We start from the raw sequence: 20,106 nt of genomic DNA, 5'->3' as shown, positions 1-20,106 counted from the left end.
ACTCCTCTTGATCGCCAGCGCCCACGGCTGCTACCGAGCGCCGGCTCTTCCGTTTCCCGGTGCCTCGAACGCGCACGGAGGAACACAGCGGCGCGCCTTGCTGCCGAAGCGCTGATGGAAGAAACACAGCTGTCCGCGCTGTCTGCGGGTGGAAACTGCAGCCGTCAATGCCGGAACCTCGTTCTCCAACGTCGGCTGCGAGGACTCCACGGCCACACTCTGCACGGAGACGTTCCTCGAAGTCAGCAGGATCCGGTCCGCCTGCTCAGCCAATCCACGGAAGTCGCCGGCCGCCAAGCAAGAAGAGTTGGCGAGGGCTGCGCGCACCTGCAGCGGGAGCTGGCGCAGAAAGATGTGCGGGAACAGGAAACCATCATCCTCGGAGCCCAGCAACGACAGCATCTCGTCCATCAGGTCCACTGCCGAACCATCGCCCAAACCGGGAAGCGACAGTAGCTTGTCCGCTCTCTCCGCGGCTGACAAGCTGTAGCGCCGGAGGAGAAGCTGCTTGAGGGCGGAGTACTTTCCGCGCTGCGGCGGGGCTCGCAGGAGCTGCATCACGCGCCGGGTGGACTGCTGGTCCAAAGCCGCAACCACCAAAAAATACCTGGAGTCGTCTGCCGTTACTCCTCGCAGATGGAAAAGAGCCTCGACGTGCAGAAACCACGGCGCCGGGTCGTTCTGCCAAAACTCCGGCAGTTTAACGTGCTCCGCGGAGCTGGTCGGTCGCGGAAGCTGCGGCGCCATGGACGTTGAGGAGACACGGTCCGCGGGCGCCGGGGAAGAAAATACGTCCTCCCCCGATGAGGAAGGGACACCATCCTCCTCTACCTCGAACATGTTCAAAAAACGGGGTCACCAATGTGGCAAGACAAGGAAAGGCAGAGACGCAGGTACTGTTTACTGTCGTTTATTCAGTAGCTAGGAAGAACAAGCACATGTTCCCCATACGGGAAGTATATATAGCTACAGCCTCTAACATTACCCATCAACCCACTGGGTGAGAGGACACACCCATAAGTGCACGCCACAGTGTCCCACTTTTGAGCGACCTTCTGCTCCGGCAGCTGTGTCCACCACATCTCCCACAAGCCCTCAACACACGACTGCTCCTAAAGCCAAATGGGAACTGTAGCCATGAAATGCTTATTTAAAAGAAAGATGCTAAAGTAATGATTATTTGTGTAAATTAGCAAGTAAATAAGTTGCATGTGTTGTGTGAGAGTGTTTTGTACACATGTGCCGACCGTGTGGCTGCGGCATTCCGAGTATGTTTGTAAGGTAAAATGTCTGGAAATGACATTTGGAGAAATGCGGCTGTTTATGATTTGTAAATGTGTCACAGCAGGTTTTTATAAGTTATCAAGACACCATTTTAAATCTGATAAGAGAGAAACCAACCCAAAGACCTTTGAAAATGTGAAATATCAATTCATATACTAATTTTTCAGTGCCTCGCTCTCAGTAATATGATGAAATGTGTTTTTCTACAATATAATTTTCATTCTACAAAAGGTTGTTTTACCACAGCCTTGCCAAAATATATGTATTTTTATAATTTAACTAAATAATAAATAGATTTGTATTTTTGGTGCTATGGCTACATTTCCAGCCATGCATTATAGTGGATTCTGTTCCTTAAAAGCAGAATCATGTTGTTGTGATCACGTGGATTCTCTTGTTTTCTTTGTATTTTCTCCGTTTGGGGCCTGCCTGAATGTCAGAGTCAAAAGATCATCCATTATTGATGGTCCTGCGAGCATCTCCAGACAACTCCAGCTCGGTATTGATCTGGAATCAGCAGCGTTAGAGTCAGGACTGATATGAGCACATCACGGGCACAATACATCTTCTGAAAAGGTCCACTCAGTGGCACTCGGAGGGGGCGGCGACTCGCACACATGCTCCCAAAAACTCGTTTGAGATATTGTTGAGGTGTGTAAGTGCTTTTCAATCCTCGGTCTTCTTCTTCTGTTCCTCCAATAACTAAACTGCACTTGAGTACGATATAACAACGCCTACTGTCGGGTGAAGAAAGAAGATGCTCACTGACGAATACAACTCTTTCTTTACATCTGGCTTTGTGCTATTTATGCATCTGCAGAGATGAGAGCATTGATTTCTCTGAGCTTTTAAGGCCATTTTGTTCTTTGGAATTCCTGTTAGGTGAACTACTGTAGGAGTAGGAGGTTTGAAATCAGTATCTGTTATGAGAGTGAAAGATAAACCTCAAACAGACATGTTATAGCAAACAGTAGGAAAGATGAGTAATGATTTAGTTTTGTTGCATATTGAGCTGAATCAAGTGTAAAATAAATCCTATTCAGACAGATAACACATTAGATATGAGTCACATATATTTAGCTTTAATTAAATTACATTTTTAGCTGGTGTCTGTATCTTTCGAGCACATTTCCTTACAGCGGGAGAATATTTATTTGCTAGACATCTCTACAGCACCTCAGGGCTTCATTTGACATATCTGTGAGACATTATTTCAGCTCCATGCGATACGGACGAGGCGTTTTTTGATTTCAATCTTATTTCTATTGATTATTTTGCCCGAACTGCGATTCTCATGCACTATTGCCTTCCTCTCTGTCACATATTTCATTCTGTTGTAGCTTTAGCAAACGGGGTAATGCATGGAAGCTGTTTTCAGACACGGACTCAACGGGTCTGGACATTTTGAAGAGCGAAGCAGGAGAATGTCCGTGACATTCAGGGGACAGGAGACAATGAAGAATATGAGGAAAATGTGTGTATTGCAAAGTGTGTTGGCCAACAACTCAAATCTCTGTGTCCTTCAGAATCTATATCTTGTTTTGTCTTTTTTAATTATAAATTCATCCGAGTCCTAAATCCTCCAGGACGTGTCTCAGCCTCATCCCACTCTTTAAATGTACTTGCAAACATGGGTTACTTTCACGTCAGCAAGAACAAACTCAGACCCACTCACTGACCTTCATGTTACTGAGTTATGGAACAAATTTAAATCAATTGCATCCTTAAAAAAGTAAATCAAATTACGAGGGATTCATGCAGTGAGTCAGATACGCAGGTCAGCACTGCAGCTACTTTGCCCCTCGACTTAGAATCCAGCTTCATTAGTTTAGCTCCAAAAATGAAAACACATTGTTGGAAACTGCTTGCATATACTCTGCTTTTATAGTCCTGCTATGTTTTCAATCATTAATGCATCATAATAAAGATTTGATGCATATTTAAGTAGTGTTAAGCTAGGTTTATTTTTGTCTTGTCTTGTATTTAGAGCTATTTCGGCCTCATAACTCAATATGTGCCGTTATACGAATGTATTCAATAATTTAAAAAGGAGAATCTGCCTTTTAATGCCTCAAAATAGCTACAGGGCTTAGGGTTAGTGATTTTATTGAGCTTATACTTGCTGTTGTGTCAGAATAAAACGTCTGAGCGCCTAAATATCTGTTTTTAGAGCAGCTTGGCAGCTGCGTGTTGATGTTGGCTAATTAGGGAGTTTGAGCTTTTTAAATACTCAACATAAACTTTTTGAAAAATGCTCAAACTGAGACAGATTGGAACATAACACAATAATTCAGTAAAAATTAAGTAGCAGCACAATATTAGACTTTAAACATTTAACCGACTCTGCTTTCTAAACTTGAAGTCCAGGTCAGGATATCTGACAAGCTTGGGCACATTTTAGTTTTTGAGATGTTTTTCTTTGAGAAAATGTGAGAGGCTTTAGACGAGGAAATGAAAACTTTGTCTTATAGTTTTTTCCAAATACTCGATTAGGTTCTTGAATGGGCATGCAACACCGCGGTTGACTCATCACTGCAAACAATGAGCATTTGCTCTCGGCTAATTCTGGCTCGCTGCAGATAAGTGGGCGGACGCACGTGTGCACAGTGAGATACCGCTCCCTGCTACAGATTCTTCTCTGCTGCTCAGACGCAGAGCTCTAAGCTCGGCTGCCCTCGGCTCCACCAGCGGGATGAGAGCAGATATCGAGCTGCGTAGAACCTGGTAAATACGTTCAACAGCTCAATCGATTCTCTCTGATTTTCAAATCATGTTGGGATCAATTCAGGAGCATTGGTGCCGGGATTCATTCCTGATCGCTGCATTGAAACTCGTTAAAAAATACTTGGAATGATTTGCACCCTGAGTCGGCTTCTTCTGTGCTGCAATGATCTGTGAGGCATCATAGGTAGTGACGTCCAAATCGGTCTGATTAAAGGAATAAAACAAATGCAACCTCACTGTATGCTACGAGTTAAAGCTGTTAACATCCAATTATGCTGTGGAATAGATGGTATAAACCTGCAGGCTCAGCACATTCTCATTTTCTATGAAGACAGCGAGAGGAACAGACCTTGGATCTCAGCGGGTTTGTCGTCTGGGCACCGGCAGCAGATGCTCAGACTTCTCCACTGGCCGGTGCTTCAATAATAACAGTGCCTTTTTATGTTACACCTGCATTTAGACAAAGACACCTGTAAACACGGTCGTCTATTGTGGTCAACAGCGGACGTTTGATGACCGTGATGCTCGTGAAAAGCCGAAGCACAGAGAAAGTCGATGCAGGTTCATGATCCGACTGTGTCAGCAAGAACTGGTCATTTACAATTACACAGAGAGTGATGCTGTAGCAGGGCTGCAGCACATAAAGCTCCTCATCACCAATGTGAATGCACGTTTGAGAGTTCAGTGGTGAAAAGACAATAATCACTGCAGGTCTAGATTGAGCTCCTGGCAATATTATTTACAGAGATCCATCTTACCCCAATGTGAAAGGGGATGAGTGGAAGAAACCTGTCGAGCTCATGCTGGGAGGGAGGGATGGAGGGAGGGGGAGAGAGGGAGGGAGAGAGAGAGAGAGAGAGAGAGAGAGAGGGGGAGGGAGCGAGAGAGAGAGATGTAGGAATGAGAATAGAGCACAATCAGGTTCCCCATGGAGATGTACACTAATAGTAATAATGAGTAGAAGGCTAATAATAATTGCGGTAAGATTGTAGAAGCAGTGGGGGGGGGGGGGGGGGGGTTGCAAACACAGATCCAGACTGCAGCAACAGGAGAGAGACGATTAAGCACAAAACAGTTGGAGAGGAGAAAAGTTTGAAACCTTTAAAATGTGGAGGATGATCTTCCTCCCAGACACAACCTGGAAGATGGTTCGAAGCCCAGAAGATGAAGGCTCTTCCTCCCAGTGTCTGTCTGGAACCACAAGGAGGCTGTGCATTCTGGGAGTGTGGGAGTGTGCAGGGTGCTGTGGTGACTGCAGCCGGGGTTTTAACAAGAAACCAAGGAATGCGGTCATTATTTCAGAAGCTGTCTCTGCTGCTTGGATTTGTGAAATAATTGTACTTGTTTAAAAGGTTTAAAGACTGTTCCACATCTTTATCTGTTTACGTAGTGATGCTCTGACTCCTTGTTTGTTTGTTGTTATGCACCAAACATTTGGAATGTAGTCCCAGCACAAATTAGAACATCACAGTGGAATACCTGCTTTTATTACCTTGCTTTTATATAATATTTTTTAATCCTTTCACAGTTTTATGGTCTTTTATTTGCAAATACTTGACTTAAAATTCTATAGTATATTTCAAAGGGCGTCAATGCAGAGCAGTTAAAACAGGAGCTATGTGATCCCTTTCTCTGTCGGTATCTTCCTGCCACGTTTTGGATCATCTGGTTGAGAGCAGTCTTGGGGCAACCAGATAAAAAGGAATGGCAATAATCCCTCCTACAAGTAGCAAGTGCACTACCGTGTGTTCCTGCACCTTTTCAGAAAAGGATGTGCCAGATTTTTCGCGATGGTGCATTAGTGGACCTCCCACACAAAGCCAACTTCAAGGACTTCCTCTTCAAAGGACATACCCTGGGCAACGATAACTCCTCACGGCAGTGCCGGAGGCCAGGGCAATGCCATCTAGACCAACTATATCATTAGATGAAGTGTTTCTGGGGTTGGGGCCGAGTACAAAAAGCCTCCATAGTAATGTGTGGTTTACACCAAGGGCTGTACAGAGCTGAGTGCTTGACCCCTGAAGTGAGAGGATCTGCAGGCTCTGTTAATTCCGTCTGGGGCATTTTTACTGGCATGGAGTTAGTCCACTTGTCCCCTTCTGGAGCGAGGGGTTACCAAAATCAATAAAAAGTGTTGTTGGGAGTGATCGCCTTTATGCCACAGTGAAATATGTCTGTCCTGTCCCTTCCACAATGTCAGTGTCCCCAGTCCTATGGCACGAGGGGTCACTGGAGGGGTTTGACGAGTATTAAAATGATGTGATCAAATCACCGTCACCAGATCTCGACCCAATTCAACCACCATGGAAGATTTAGACCAACATGTCAGAAGGCTATCTCTATAAACAGACTCTGCTTGTGAATGTTCAGAATCTGTAGGTAAGGGACAAGATTTTTGGGGTCGGGATCCTTCTGGTTCTCGTTTCTAGCTTCACCAATCATCATCAGGCTCCGGTTGGCTGCAGCTTAACGTTGTGTTGTGACAAAACAAACAGTAAATGATGTACGGTGAACTGACAAATCTTGGCCCCGATGTCTGTCTACACCGGAAGCCCCCAAAATATTGTCTGTGTCCCCCATCGGGCTCGGAGACTGATCAGACAGCAGCTCATCAGCAAGAAAACACCACATTTGGTGGATATCTTTTGGAAGAATGCTGCTCTCCACAGTGCTTTTAATGTCATTAAAATCCGAGCAAAGTTACAGCAAGGAAAATACCTCTGAGGCTGCAGAGATATAATCTTTTCTACTGAATATTTTTAATAAAAGGCAGGACGCGCTTTCTCAGCTGGAAATTTATGGAATAGATGCGGCTTAAGCCTTTTCTCTGGGGGTTGTCAAATGTCACTGGAAATATCAGGACAGCACTTTCTTACATCCTGGAATGCAGTAAACAGCACAAATTTATATCTTTCAGCATGGGGGTGTCCAGATGTGGATTTTCCCTCACGTTGTGTACTTTATCACTTCTGACATAAAGGTTAGGCGGCTCAGCTGGGCTTAATTCTTCTGGACAGATGTGAGTATTGTGATTAATGGACAAGTGATGGAGTAAATATTGCAGATATTGCAGTCAGTCACAGACCCGCTATTGTATGAATGTCAGTAGGCTTGGAATTGGACAGTCAGCAGATCATAAAAGTGCCTTCTTCTGCTCCTTGGCTCCCAGAAGCTGTCAGACAATAGTCTTTTTAAAGTTCCACTGTTTTGTTGTTGTAACTCGTGACATAACAAATGGTAAACTTAACACTAGAACTGCAGGGTTTGTGTCAAGGGCTTGAATCAAGTTCTCTTTGCTCCTGTGGAAATCCACATGTACTAGCTCTACCTATAGTTTCTAAATTAATCATGGGTGTGATTTGGGCCTAACATGGAATAAACCAATCAGATTGCAATCTCCCATCGCCTTTAAAAAGCCAACAGGTCTGCAGCTGCACAATGTGACCAGGTGTGTGTGACAGAATGGAAATGCATTGTGCACTCACCTACGTAGAAGGTGCATTTTACCAACTTGACAATGCATAATGTTTCAACAAAATACTGCACCAGTGACTCCAGACCAAGTCTTTGTTGGTCAATCGCTTTCTGCTTCCTCAAGGTAGCACATAGACAACGATGCACTTGACCACGTGCGCATTCAATGGAAGCGAGTGCATTTTCTATTTATACAATGTGGGTGCTGGATGGGTAACCCACAGCTGCATCAGGTGGAAACTAGCGAAGATGCTTGTGCTGTAGTATCGCCTGCTCGACATAAGGAGGAATGATCAATATCAAAATCTACATGTATGCTGGACAAGATTGAAGCCCTCGATTCGCTGACGGGATGTTTCTAATTATCCTACTGCAAACTCATCAATAAGTGAGAAGGGATTTTGTGAAGCTAAGGCTCCTCTGACATGCTAGTATTAGGATGAGATGTCTGAGGCATGAGATAAGTCTTCATGTGACTTACAGGAAGTAGTTCTGTAGCGTATGTACATGGATAAAGCACGATACATTCAGTTAGTTGTCGACTAATACATTTCTAGAGTATGTCTTTAATGTGTGATTCATTTGTGGGATGCTTTATTCTAATGCTCAACCCTTCTGATTTCCCAGATCTTTCTGTTGCCGTCCAGAAGTTCTCCCAGTCCCTGCAGGAGTTCCAGTTCGAGTGCATTGGTGATGCAGAGACAGACGACGAGGTGAACATCGGTAAGTTCAGTTTGGCTCAAGACAGGATGTCTTCCCAGTGTTTATTAACCTCTCCTCTCTGCTCTCCCCAAATCAACAGGCTACTTTAAGATTTGTCTCGGGAGACACTTGAACACAGATAATGTCCTGTGGCTCTGAATATCATACTTTAATATTATAGTGATTTTACTTTAGAGAAGGTTGGTGATGAAGGGAAAAGCTTCATCAGAGTCGTTGGGAGTTGTTGGAATTGGATTTGGCTTTGAGCAAAGATCTTAAAGTTGTCTGAGGTGCATGTATAATTAATGCTATTGATTTGCTTATGATGCTTCCCCTGTATCTTTTCGAGCCTATGTGAAATCAAAGGGGACTAATAGTGATCAGTGTCAGAGATTAATGGAGGGGCGAACCTCCGAGCCTCCGACAGGAATATGGAAGCAGCTGTGCAGAGGGTCTCTCTGCCTCTAATGGGCAGGACTCCCAGTCTGGCCTCTTCTTCCTTCTCTTTTTTTTTCTGCACTGCTCATTATCCCCAGCTTGAGTCCTTTGCTCTGCAGAACTGGAGATGGCAGAATTACTGTCCATCTGTGCGGGCTAGACTGGATATCGACCTCCTCTATATGAGGCTGTAATGTTCGTCTGAATGCGTAATGAACAGTCCTCCTCGCTCCGTTTTTTTCTGATAAAGCTGCAATGGCTATATGATGGGTCGGGGGGGTGCAGCAGACTAATTGTGCTTACTGGGAAAATCCACACCCCAATCCGAGCCTCATTGGAATCAAATGTGTTTTCATTTTAAAGCCACGCTCTCATTTCCTGGCCTCAGAGTGGTGTTGATCTCAGATCGAACGATGGACATTTCAGCTCCCCAACTGTTCTATTGCTGTGTTTCCACTGAGAATCAATGACGCAACAGAAACAAGTGGTTTGGAATCAGTGCTCATTTCACTCGGGAGGCTCATGAACAAGCGGATGCATCATTTGCACAAATAACGTAATATAATTGAAAAAAAGCACAGCTTCCCATAGGACTGGACCGACTGCATTATCTTCTTTGCGAGAAGAGTTTCGGTATCTCCTTAACTGGAAATGATTTCCTCGCGCTCAAAGCTCCCCCCCACGCTCCCTCTGCACGTCGTCTCTGAGAGAAAAGACCATGATTGCTGTCAGAGGAGAAACAAATGAAACAGCCTCTTGAAATCAATCTAGTCATCAATGAAACTAAGCTTTCTGACTGACATCGCGAGACCCCTGTGTGAATGCCAGCCGTGATCTTGATGCGGTATCGCTGTAGTTCACTTTGATGCTCCCAACTTCCTCCACACAGCATCAGAATCCTGTATGTGCTGCCAGACAGGTTCACCTGACCTTTTATTGATTTCACTCTATGACTTCTCGCAGTGACATTCACATTTCACGCCAGTTATCTAGGAATCAATGGGGCCAAAGATTGATGTGGCTATAGAAATTTAAATTTCCAGAAAAGTTTCGTGCCCTTCTCGCAGAAGGTCAATCCGGGAATCTCCTCGAAGGGTTCAGAGCGTTCTCACATGCGCTCAGATCTCAAAGAGCTCGAAAATAGATCAATATCAAGCAGGAAGGAGACATTTCAACCCACAAAATGTTGGTAAATGAATATGGAAATCCTCTATATTTTCATATAAGCTTATCTTATCTTCTAGTTTATTATTGAGGCAGTACTTTATTTCATTCAGTGATTCATCAGGTGTCTTGCCTCCCTCTCTATTTAGCAGTGAATGATATGCAAGCTGTGACCTCACTTTGACTCCCATTTCCTTTCTTTGGGGCCTAATCTTGTCCCATCAACGGCTCCAGCTGTGCCCTCGACCCCCTGAGAGGTTTGTGCTGCTGATAAAGGGGCTTGCGGCGTTAATAGGAGCCCAGGCTGCCTGCAGGATCACTGGCACAAAATCATTGCTCCCTGGTTCTTTAAAAGCTTTGGTGTGTAAATGGAACTAAGTGTCTAAGATGATGCATGGGTCCCGGTGCCAGGCCGCCGCGGCCGATAATGATGTTACTGTGTTGGGCTGCAGGGCAGCTCGACCGCTGCTAAATGGCTGGACACGGGGAGATACAGGGGGCTGACCAACAGAGGCCACACTGTATCTGGCCCTCTATTTAATGAAGCTGTGAAGCTATCCAGGCACAATTCTGTGGCTGATAAGGTTGGATGTATTGTATGCTGAATTCATCGGGCGCTGCAGAGTTCAATATTAGCTATCAGAGTACAGCCCAGATGGCACGAGCAAGTTTCTACTGCATCAGTCTTCACTACGTTGTGACACTATAGTGTAAAGCCTAGCAGGGGGAGAAAATAAAGGGAAGCAATCAGTGGGTTCCATTCAATTAAAGTATTGTTTTTTTACTGCTAGTCTTGGTTTTAAATTGGACATCTGCATGATTTTATTAGCTGCTAAAATGTGCCGCACTGAAAGCTCCGAAGCTGCAGCGCAAATAAACATTTTAGCACCGTGCTACTGCTTGTGGGGTGCCGGGGAACATCTGACGTTTAACGACTGAGCCACTGTGTTGTTTTTTTTAGAAATATATTTTTTTAATCATCTTGATGCCACAGCACTGAGCGTCACTGTGGTAAACATGTGCACAAGGCTTCATACCTGTGGATGCAGTTGTTTACCAGACATGCAGTGTCTTTCAATCATTGTGTGATAGAAATTATCCGTCTTTGTGTTTCAGCACAGTCATTCAAAGAGTTCTCGCAGCTGCTGAACACTGTTGAAGAAGAAAGACGACGCCTGGTAAGAATGCAACTTTTGATTTTCCTTCTTGAATTTTCAGAAACAACAATATAATGGGAACACTGGCTCAGACGGAAACTGCACAAAGAAAAAGCAGCTTCTTTCAGGGCAATTTGTACTGTGCCAGTTGATGGACAGCCCTATTTATAACTTGACATAGAACAAAAAAATAGTCTCAACAAACAAAACAAAACTTAAATTGCCTATTATCTAGTTTACATTTCTTCAATCACTTTTTTGCTCAAAATACAGTTTCTCTTTAATTGTTTTCTATTTAAATTCCAAACATTATGGTTTCCAACCCAGTTCTGTCTCTTCAGTCATATGGTAGCGATTGCTGTTGAATATCAATACTTATAATTATTGAGTTGCAATTCACAACAACATGTAATGTCCCCCTGTAAAACGATATGATATATATATATAATAACACTGACGATCAGTACCTTGAACTGACCTACTTTAGAGGTTCTTTTCTTTACAGCGGAAAAACATTCATTCCCACGTCTGTCTGTTGATTGACGGTAAAAAGGGCAGCACATCATAAACAATATCCAACAATTATAAATGTGTAATGTAAAGCAGAGTGAAACAGCAATAGAACAGAGAAATGTCGACAAAACCAATTAACTCTAATGTTTCCTGTGATGGATCATTGAGATTTCGTTTCTGGCTTTGTTCGTTTAGTTCTGACAGTGATGGCTCTGACTAAAGGCTGGAATTCAAGTCCTCTAAATGTCTGCAGACAAACCAGGCGTGACAACAAGGGCAAGGGCAGTGTGGGGGGGGGGTGCTCCACAGAGGTATGAGAGTGTTGCAGAATTGGCCCCTCCCCCCCACCCCCCTGCAATAATATACAGTAGAAAATGAATGTATAGAAGCCAAGAGCTGTCCAACATAATGTGCAGAGAGATGGAATAGAGAGAATGTTCGTAAAGAACTGAATCTGCACATTTCTAAACTCCCATTCCCCAAAAGAAGCCTCGAATAGGGTTGTGCCACTTTGTCAGTAACTGTTCAGCTTCGGTAAAACATTTATGCTCTACTAACAATAAAGTACAAATACATTACGTACTCTGTACAGTAGAAGAAGAATGTGTTTTAATTGGATATGCTGTACACTGTGTCAAGATTTGTAGTTATTCCTTATGTTATTTCAGTGTAATTCGTTTATAAACTATGAAAAAGGTCAAAACTTTTAACCAAATTCAAATTCCCCAAAAACTTACCGGCTTTATAGTTCACTGCACAACTTTCACCACTGTGTTGCTCTTTTTGTGCAGAAAAAAAAGGTTCTGCACTTGACATTTGATTTATTAAAAGTAGACATTTTTAGAGGATAGTACCGAGAACTGCCTCAAGTCAGGCGTGTGCTTAGTCCACACACTTTACATAATTTACCAAGTCTGATATGCAAATGAGATCAGCTGCAAGGTTGCAGTCGTTGGTTTCCTAACGACATTTTCGATATGCGTTTCTTTTTCCAGTGTGAAGGATCAGACTACAAACTTTTTTCAGTCTACCAGGGCAAGAGTGTTTGACACTGACAAGACTTGGTTTTAGAATAACACTTGAAGGGGTGTGGGGGGGGGGGGGCACAGATGGGTCTTTAAAGGACCAACAGCACTTTAAGTTAAGAATAAGAGAATGACGTGAACCAAAGGTCTCACACGGGGCACCATTCCCATAAATAACCCCCGCTACTGTGCCTGTGTGCAGCAGCTGAAACAAACGCTCATCCTGTAGCTGTTTATGTGAAAGCTCAAATTTATGTAGCGTCAGTGTCGGTGCTACCTCCTGACATTCATAAACTTTGCTCTGCTAAACTTTGTAATTGAAATAGTTGCCCTTTGACGATATGAGTCTTCTGAGCGAACACTGTGTAAGTTCATGGAAAATGGCCCTAATCAATTTGACAGATGTAAATGCACTACAATCATGAATTCATGTCGCCTGTCGAGCTTGCCCCCAAACCTCTACACCTTTTAAAATGATTTAACTGCTGTAAATGGTCCATGGCCTGTATTACCCGTGTCACTCACTCTGAACTATTATATCTGGTTGATTTAGCAAATGATGCAGAGCTTGAAAATATATTTATCCGGGATTGAAATGGAGTTAACTTTAAATTTTAATTAATGATTCTGTATTACTGTGTGTGCATAGCTCAGTCCAGGTCTTTGTGTGCATAGCCTGTAGAGTGAAACTCAGCATAGGGTGCATGTTACCACAATTATGCATCGGAAGCTTAAGGGATGCCTCAAGAGGATTTAACTCCTGTTCTGTGATAGAGCAACAGTATAAATGTGAAATACAGTAGTTAGTAAAGAAATGGTTTTGGTTTGGATACAATGCATTTGTCCAATATCTCACCTAAACCCGTTGAAGTGTTTATTTTAACTTAACCAGTTGTGTATTATTGTCACCATTACAATAAAGGACTTGTGTAGAGAGTTGGAACAAATGACTGCTGCGGTAATTCAGTTTGTCGTTCATTTGCTGGTACTTGTTAAGAACTTTGTTAATTGCACAAGACAGCTGGAACAGAGAGATTTTGTGAAAAGAATTAAAACTGCACATTTCTATCCTTTAAATTTCTAGCATCTTAAGAACGGAATCTGTTCCCAATGCAGATAAGAGACTTATAAATATTATCGTTCATTTTGCTAATCAGCTTGATGATCCGGTATGTGCACATTACACTACTGACTGCCTACTGACCTTTGCTGCCCGCCTGCAGTTTGTCCTTGTCGGTTTTTACTTGCTGTGCTTTGTCACATATGTTGTGTTGTTACTTATTTGTACATGTCTGAATATCAGTCTGTATATATGGCTTGTGTGTGTCATTTTAGTTTAGTTTTAGGTTGCCATTTAAAAATTTGTCCAGGGACCGCAGATGGAAATTAGCCTTTTGAACTCACTTGAGCTAATTTATTTGTTGATTAATGAGCAGTGTCCCTGTCAAATAAACAAATAATGAAAATGAGATAGTGAATGAGACAACCATTCATGATCACACTCACCTGACCCGCATTTCTTCAAACCGTGGGCGGAAACCAGAGAACCCAAAGAACAGGATTAGAACAAGGAATCCGTTCTTCTGTGATTCAACAGTGCTTCACCCGACTGTGTCAAAGGAACGTATATTTCTATAGGAACGTTGTGGGTTGTGCAACACGTTCATCTGAATCATCGTGGATGCAGAAGCAGAATGTGACACACTCGCCGGTGAACTCAGTGTGACGCAGGCCCTGCCGGCTCTCTCAGTCTGTGGTGTCTCAAACTGGGCTCTGACATATGGTGGTGCTTCTGTCTCGGGGGTGCAGTGGTGGTCATTTGATGGCTGTCGAGGACAATCAGGGCAGACCTGGGAACAAGGGCAAGTTTTCATGTGACTTGAAAGAGGCAGTTTTTGAGATTTGGGGTTTATATAATAGAAAAACAGAACTAAGGACAAATGCACTTTAAACAAGGTGCGTGCACAGTTTTCTTTTCTTTCAGCATATATTTTCAAAGGGTGTAAAGAAACAAAACAAATCAAGATGACAAACAGAGACACGGCTGAGCTGGATAATAGAAATTAAATGACATCGCGGCCGAGTACAAGTGTAAGACGAACAAGAAAATGCTTGATTGCGTAGTAATGGAAATAAACGTAATAAATCAAAGTGGCTATATAGCCACGCAAAGCTATAAGAGGCAGTTCTTCATCCAGCTGTGATAGATTGAATAAGTACAAACCTCTTCATAGCCCACACATCCTCCCTCACACACCACCTCACTCTGTACTCGCCTGAAAAGCGTCCTCTCTGCATCATCTCTCTTTTCTTCACGCTCTTCTGTCTCATCACATCACTGGAACGTATGGAAAGACGCCACAGATCCCTGCACTGGGAGCTGTGGGTTGATTTGTAAGGTTTATGGTATAGGACGTGTTAAGCTCATTCTCCATTTACACATGTGTTTTAAATCTCTTGGAAAACAAGTGAATAAAGTTTTCCAGAAAGATTAAACTGGTGCTGACTTTGAAATTAAATCTAAATCTTTTTTTATTTTGCTGCTCCATTAAATGAACTGTAAACTTTAAATGACTCACCTCACTCGAAGTTGTAAAACTGTGTGTGACATTGCTTAATACATCACAACAGGTATTCATTTTCAAGTTCATTTTTAGAGGAACAGGCTGTGAACGGCAAGTTCACTGATTATTAGGCAGAGTGCCAGGACGGTGAGTGACTGACTCCAGCCACCTTGGTGCAAAATTAAGCTCCATCATAATTAAAAATGATATTGCATGTGGTCCAGGCCAAATAAGCTGATGAATTACACTTAAATTGACCATATTCACCCTAGTTACACACAGTACAATACAGCTGAGCTCGATCCTGGTATCGTTAATCAAGATGAACGACAGGGTTTGGAAATGCAAATGGATTTTTGGTCCCTGATGCTACGTCTGATTGTCACATATACTCTCTGCACACGAGAGTATTCTAGTTTGATTTAATTTGAATCTTAAGTCATTTGGAATCTTAAATAGTAATATCGATAAATATACATTATTAAATGTCGCAGAGACTTGCGTATTATAGTCGAATGAGCGATTGGGTGAGTGATCAGAAACCCTGTAATAGCCAATGAGAGCGAGCTGAGCAGTAAGCACGTTTTGAAGTCACGTGCAATAACGGAAGATTCTGTTAGTTCCCAAGTTTCTGGAATCAGAAATTTGTTCTGTGTGTTTTTCTACGTGTCCTGGATTGTCTAGGGTGTGTGTTCTCACGCTCAGAGTATTAAAAATGGGTTACATTAGCTATCGGGTCTCCAATCAGTTAAGGTTTTGAAGATCTTATGGTATGCAGCAGGAATTTGGTAGTTAACTAATTCAAAAAGTTTCGTCACTTACTTTTACCGTTCTTTTGTGTTGTGCTTTACATTTTAATGTCTGTTTCTCAGGCCTGCTGCGGTTATTTTGGAATTTATCACCACATACGTATTAACTGTAATGGGAATAACCTCAGTGAACACGTTTGGAAAAGCTATAATAGCCTCCTGTTGCTGGGAATTTAATGAGCATGAAGCCATGTAGTAACTCCTAGTATGTAATATATTGGAAGTCCGGGCTTCATATGGCTCCCAGAGGGTTTACTAAGCTCACATTCTATCTGTATTATACATGTTCCTATTGAGCTTTATTTGCAAATGCAGATGTATGCGGCTCAATTACAAATACTTGCACTGAGTGTTTCCCACTCAGCAGTAACCTTTCCAACTCCAGTCTGCTCAGCCAGTAATTTTCTAGCTGTAGAAGAACTGCAAATAATGTTTGTCAAGCCTGATCGAGTGGTGTCAGGTGTTGTGCAACAGTTTCTCTAGATACACAAGATGTAATGAGTCCATCGTGAAGGATCGAGGTGAAAAGCTGCAGCCGCTTTCAATTCAGGAGGTTCTCGTACTGTAAAAAAAACATACGTTGAATTTAATGATGTGAGATTTATCGTTTAAAGCCTGTTGTTCTGTTTGTAGAATGAAAACAAAGGGTAAAGAAGCCCAGCGGTTCTTTAAGTGCTAAATTTATTGTGAGAGTATTCTTTTCTGGCACTCATTAAATCAGTGTTGCAGCTTCTAACCTCTGTCAAAAGCGTGAAGACTGTGTGATGCTGCCAGATACAGTATATCACTGCAGCTGTTGAATAATTCACCGGTGTTGGTGGCAACAAGCTAATGGTTTGGACTCTGCGAGGGGATAAAAGAACAGAGAGCAGGGATTTGAAGATAATGTTTCCTTTCATGGCCTGCGTGCGAGCAGCGGTGAGCCGTGAACACGTCCAGTGAGTTCATCGGATTTCATGAAGATGCAGTCAGGCTCAGCTAAGTCACAGCAGAGAGAGCGGAGACACAACAAAGACACAACGCACGGTTGTGTTTGACATTTTATTGAAGGAAACGTTGTTCTTCAGTGAAGCCTTGATTTTTATTAGTTTGAATAATGGTGGAGATAAGAGGAGCTTCCTGTTCAATGAAGATAATGAAATACATAGTTATATTAATAAAAAATGAGATTTTCTCTCATTGAAATATGACTATCAAACATATATGTCCACTAATTAACACTATGCTATCTCATTCCTGCTGTGGACATTCATACTTGGCCTTTGCATCAAATGTTTGATCATTACATTTTCTTCACTGAGTGGCCGCAGCCGCTGTATTTGAACTGTAAATCGTCCGGAGACAATGGTTTTATTTAATTTTTTTGACTTTTAAAGTGACAGGACAGCCAGAGAGAGAGAGAGAGAGAGAGAGAGAGAGAGAGAGGAGCGGCACACAGACATAATGTTATTCACAATATCCTGCCAATGATCGGGCAGCCAAACACGTCCATGTGCAGGTGTTGATGACATGTAGTAGTGTCGATCCCCTGCAAGTTACTGTGTAATGGGAACACTGGTTTTCACTCCGGTCGGTCGGTTAGTTGCTCGGTCGGCTGGTTGGTTGATGGATGCAGGATTATACATCTGTCATGGTGATAGGATGGGACTCGGGACACCTTTAAATCTATGCTCGGATTCAGACAAAGGAGCAGACCTCTGGCATTGCAAGACAATCCATGGATGTTGATGAAAAACAACAAACAGATTTATGGGACTGATCTCTATGAGATGATGCAATTTGAAGGTCTAAATACATATTTGTGGATCTTTCAGATTGAAATGTGGTTTCATGAGGGGGACTGCTGGGGCCCTTGGTGGAGCTATCAGCTCTGAGTGCAGCTAGTTACCTATGTCCTATGCTGGTTTGTGACAGATCTATCAGACCAATACATTATTCCAGCTCCAAGCAGCTTATTGTGTTTCTCTTTTTGAGCTACAAAGATATCAGGTCAGGAATGACAGCTCAGGCTCCAATACAGAGATGAGTTATGTGTGATCTCCGGGGAGAGAGGTGCCAAATGGATTTCCAGCTGTCTGTCGGTGGCTCAAACATTGTTACGAAAGGCTTTATTTGCTTTACGTATTTAGATTAAACCCTTTGCTATCTGACACATGGGGAAGAGCACGTTGTTTGCAGATCCTGGCTGTCAAAGCATCTGGCTGGCTGACTGAGAAAAGGCAGGAAAGTGCCGATGACCAGACGGGTTCCATTCCGGCCTTTGTGTAATTTGAAAGCAGTTGGTTTGCACAAACTCAATTAGCGCATTTCAAACGAACACATGCTCCGTAAATGAATGAAGGGGGGACCGAGGGGAGAAATCTACTCTGGTTTACATCGAGTGAATGTAAACTCTTCATCGGCAGCAGCTCCTGAAAATAAAGCCCAGATTCTCCCATCCCTCCCCCCCTCTCCCTCTGCGCCCTTACTCCTTTTCACATCTGGACTGAATCTGTGAAACTAAAAATAGAAGGACACCGACTGATGGGAGTGAGTGAGACTCAGACGTTTTCAAAGCAGACGGGCGAGGAAACCCGAAACGCCACGAATCCAGCCCCAGAATGTTAACCAGCGTCTACTGTATGTTTCTGGGGTGTCTCTTAGCTGTGGCCCAATTCCTGCCAGGGCCTTGTCAAGGATGAAGAGCTTCATTGTTTGTTGGCTCGGCAGGTTGCCAGGCCTGATATCGTTTCTTTTTTCACCTGTCCACTTTGTGATGGGCTTACAAACTGACCGAGTGTGTGATTCCACGTGAAGACTTCCCCCTGATTCCATATTTTTAAGAACGCAAAAAAACGATTTCTGCTGTGATTCCCCTGCTGATAACCCTTCAACCGCATAAAGAGAAGGGAAAGTGGTCGGAGTTCTGCATGGTTTGAGAAGGTTCAGCGCTGCTAAGCATGGATGACATTTAGGAGTGGAAGGGCAGTGCCCTGATGTTGTGGCTTTCGGAGCGTTGATCATATCCCCGGGGGAGCGAGCCTTTTATGGCTGCCGTGTAAAAAAGATTGTGTTTTCCTGTTGTTGTTGTTGTTGTTGGGTTTTTTTCAGTGAAAGAGGGGAAAAATCCTGCATTTTTAATATTCCAGCTCACTCAGTAGAAGAGTGGAAATTGTATTTTAAATGAAATTTACTTTAACGAACCGTTATGTTGAAAATGAAACTAAAGTCAGTAATTGATTTTGGCAGATCAGTGTATATCTGTGACCCATGTTCAGAGTTAATTGTTAATCATTGGCAATGTGATAACTAATTTTTTTGCGGATTAATTTATTTCATGGCTCGACTAATTAAAAAAAGAAATTACTCAGCATGAGCCACAACTTCAAAACTAGTTAATGCTGTTAACGTTGAGGCCGATCAGTTTTTAACTGAAATAATATAAAACCTAATTGGACTCGTGAAAACTTAATAAAGAAGTTTTGTATTATTAAATCCTTAATGACAATGGTCAGGTTTCCCATGTATGGTGTCAGGTTATATGCATATTTTAAATGATGAGACTTGATGTATGTGAATGATGTTTAACCAGGATATGAGAGTAATATATTACATATCTGAAAATGATAACTGGCCTTGCACTTATAAGACAATATAAATGTAACAAATACAATTTTATATTAATAGAAAATACCCCTAATATTTTGGCCGTATGCCCCGGCCCTGTAAAACACCTTCATACATCCTGCAGATGCTAACTATCAGGGCATGATGGTGTTTTATGATTGATGTGTTAAACGTACAGTCCCTGCCTCAATATCCTAAAAGTCATGTTTCATAGCTGTGACGTCCAAAGAGCCGTAACAATGTCTGAAAATATCTCCACACGTGTTCATTCATCAGACACAGAAAACAAATCAGCCCATTCTGGAGACATTTTATTAAAAGGTCTATATATATAAACGTGTATGGTATAATGGAGAATAGAACAGAACAGTGCATTTCGTTTTAGTTCCACCTCTCCTGGATCACGCAGGTGACACTTTCTATTCTCCTCTGGAATTGAATTGAAGCGTCCACTTTCCAGTGCCGGAGGGCGAGATGCCAAATCTGCACAGGCACAGACAGACCTGTGCTCTGGACAGGTGAGGGGGGGGGGGGCACATAGTGCTCAGGCTGGTAAATACACTGAATCAGACTGGGCTCAGGTATGAAGGACAAGACCCACCGATACCATTTTTATGTTCTCTCTCCTGATTCCTGTACCTGG

At 42.8% G+C, this 20,106-nt stretch overlaps 1 protein-coding gene across 2 annotated transcripts in view; it reads left to right on the top strand.

Moving 5' to 3' along the window:
• LOC133951547 (rho GTPase-activating protein 42) overlaps window positions 1-20,106 on the top strand; it is a gene marked incomplete in the record, with an annotated part of 66,751 nt that overhangs the window by 14,785 nt on the left and 31,860 nt on the right. For both annotated transcript variants that reach the window (XM_062385556.1, XM_062385555.1), the window contains 2 exon segments: window positions 8,113-8,208; window positions 10,906-10,967. In XM_062385556.1, coding sequence (XP_062241540.1) covers window positions 8,113-8,208; window positions 10,906-10,967 — 158 coding nt within the window.

Source organism: Platichthys flesus, chromosome 4, assembly GCF_949316205.1.
Source record: "Platichthys flesus chromosome 4, fPlaFle2.1, whole genome shotgun sequence".
In the NCBI taxonomy this organism is placed as follows: Eukaryota; Metazoa; Chordata; class Actinopteri; order Pleuronectiformes; family Pleuronectidae; genus Platichthys; species Platichthys flesus.
This window is presented reverse-complemented; position numbering and strand designations above follow the sequence as displayed.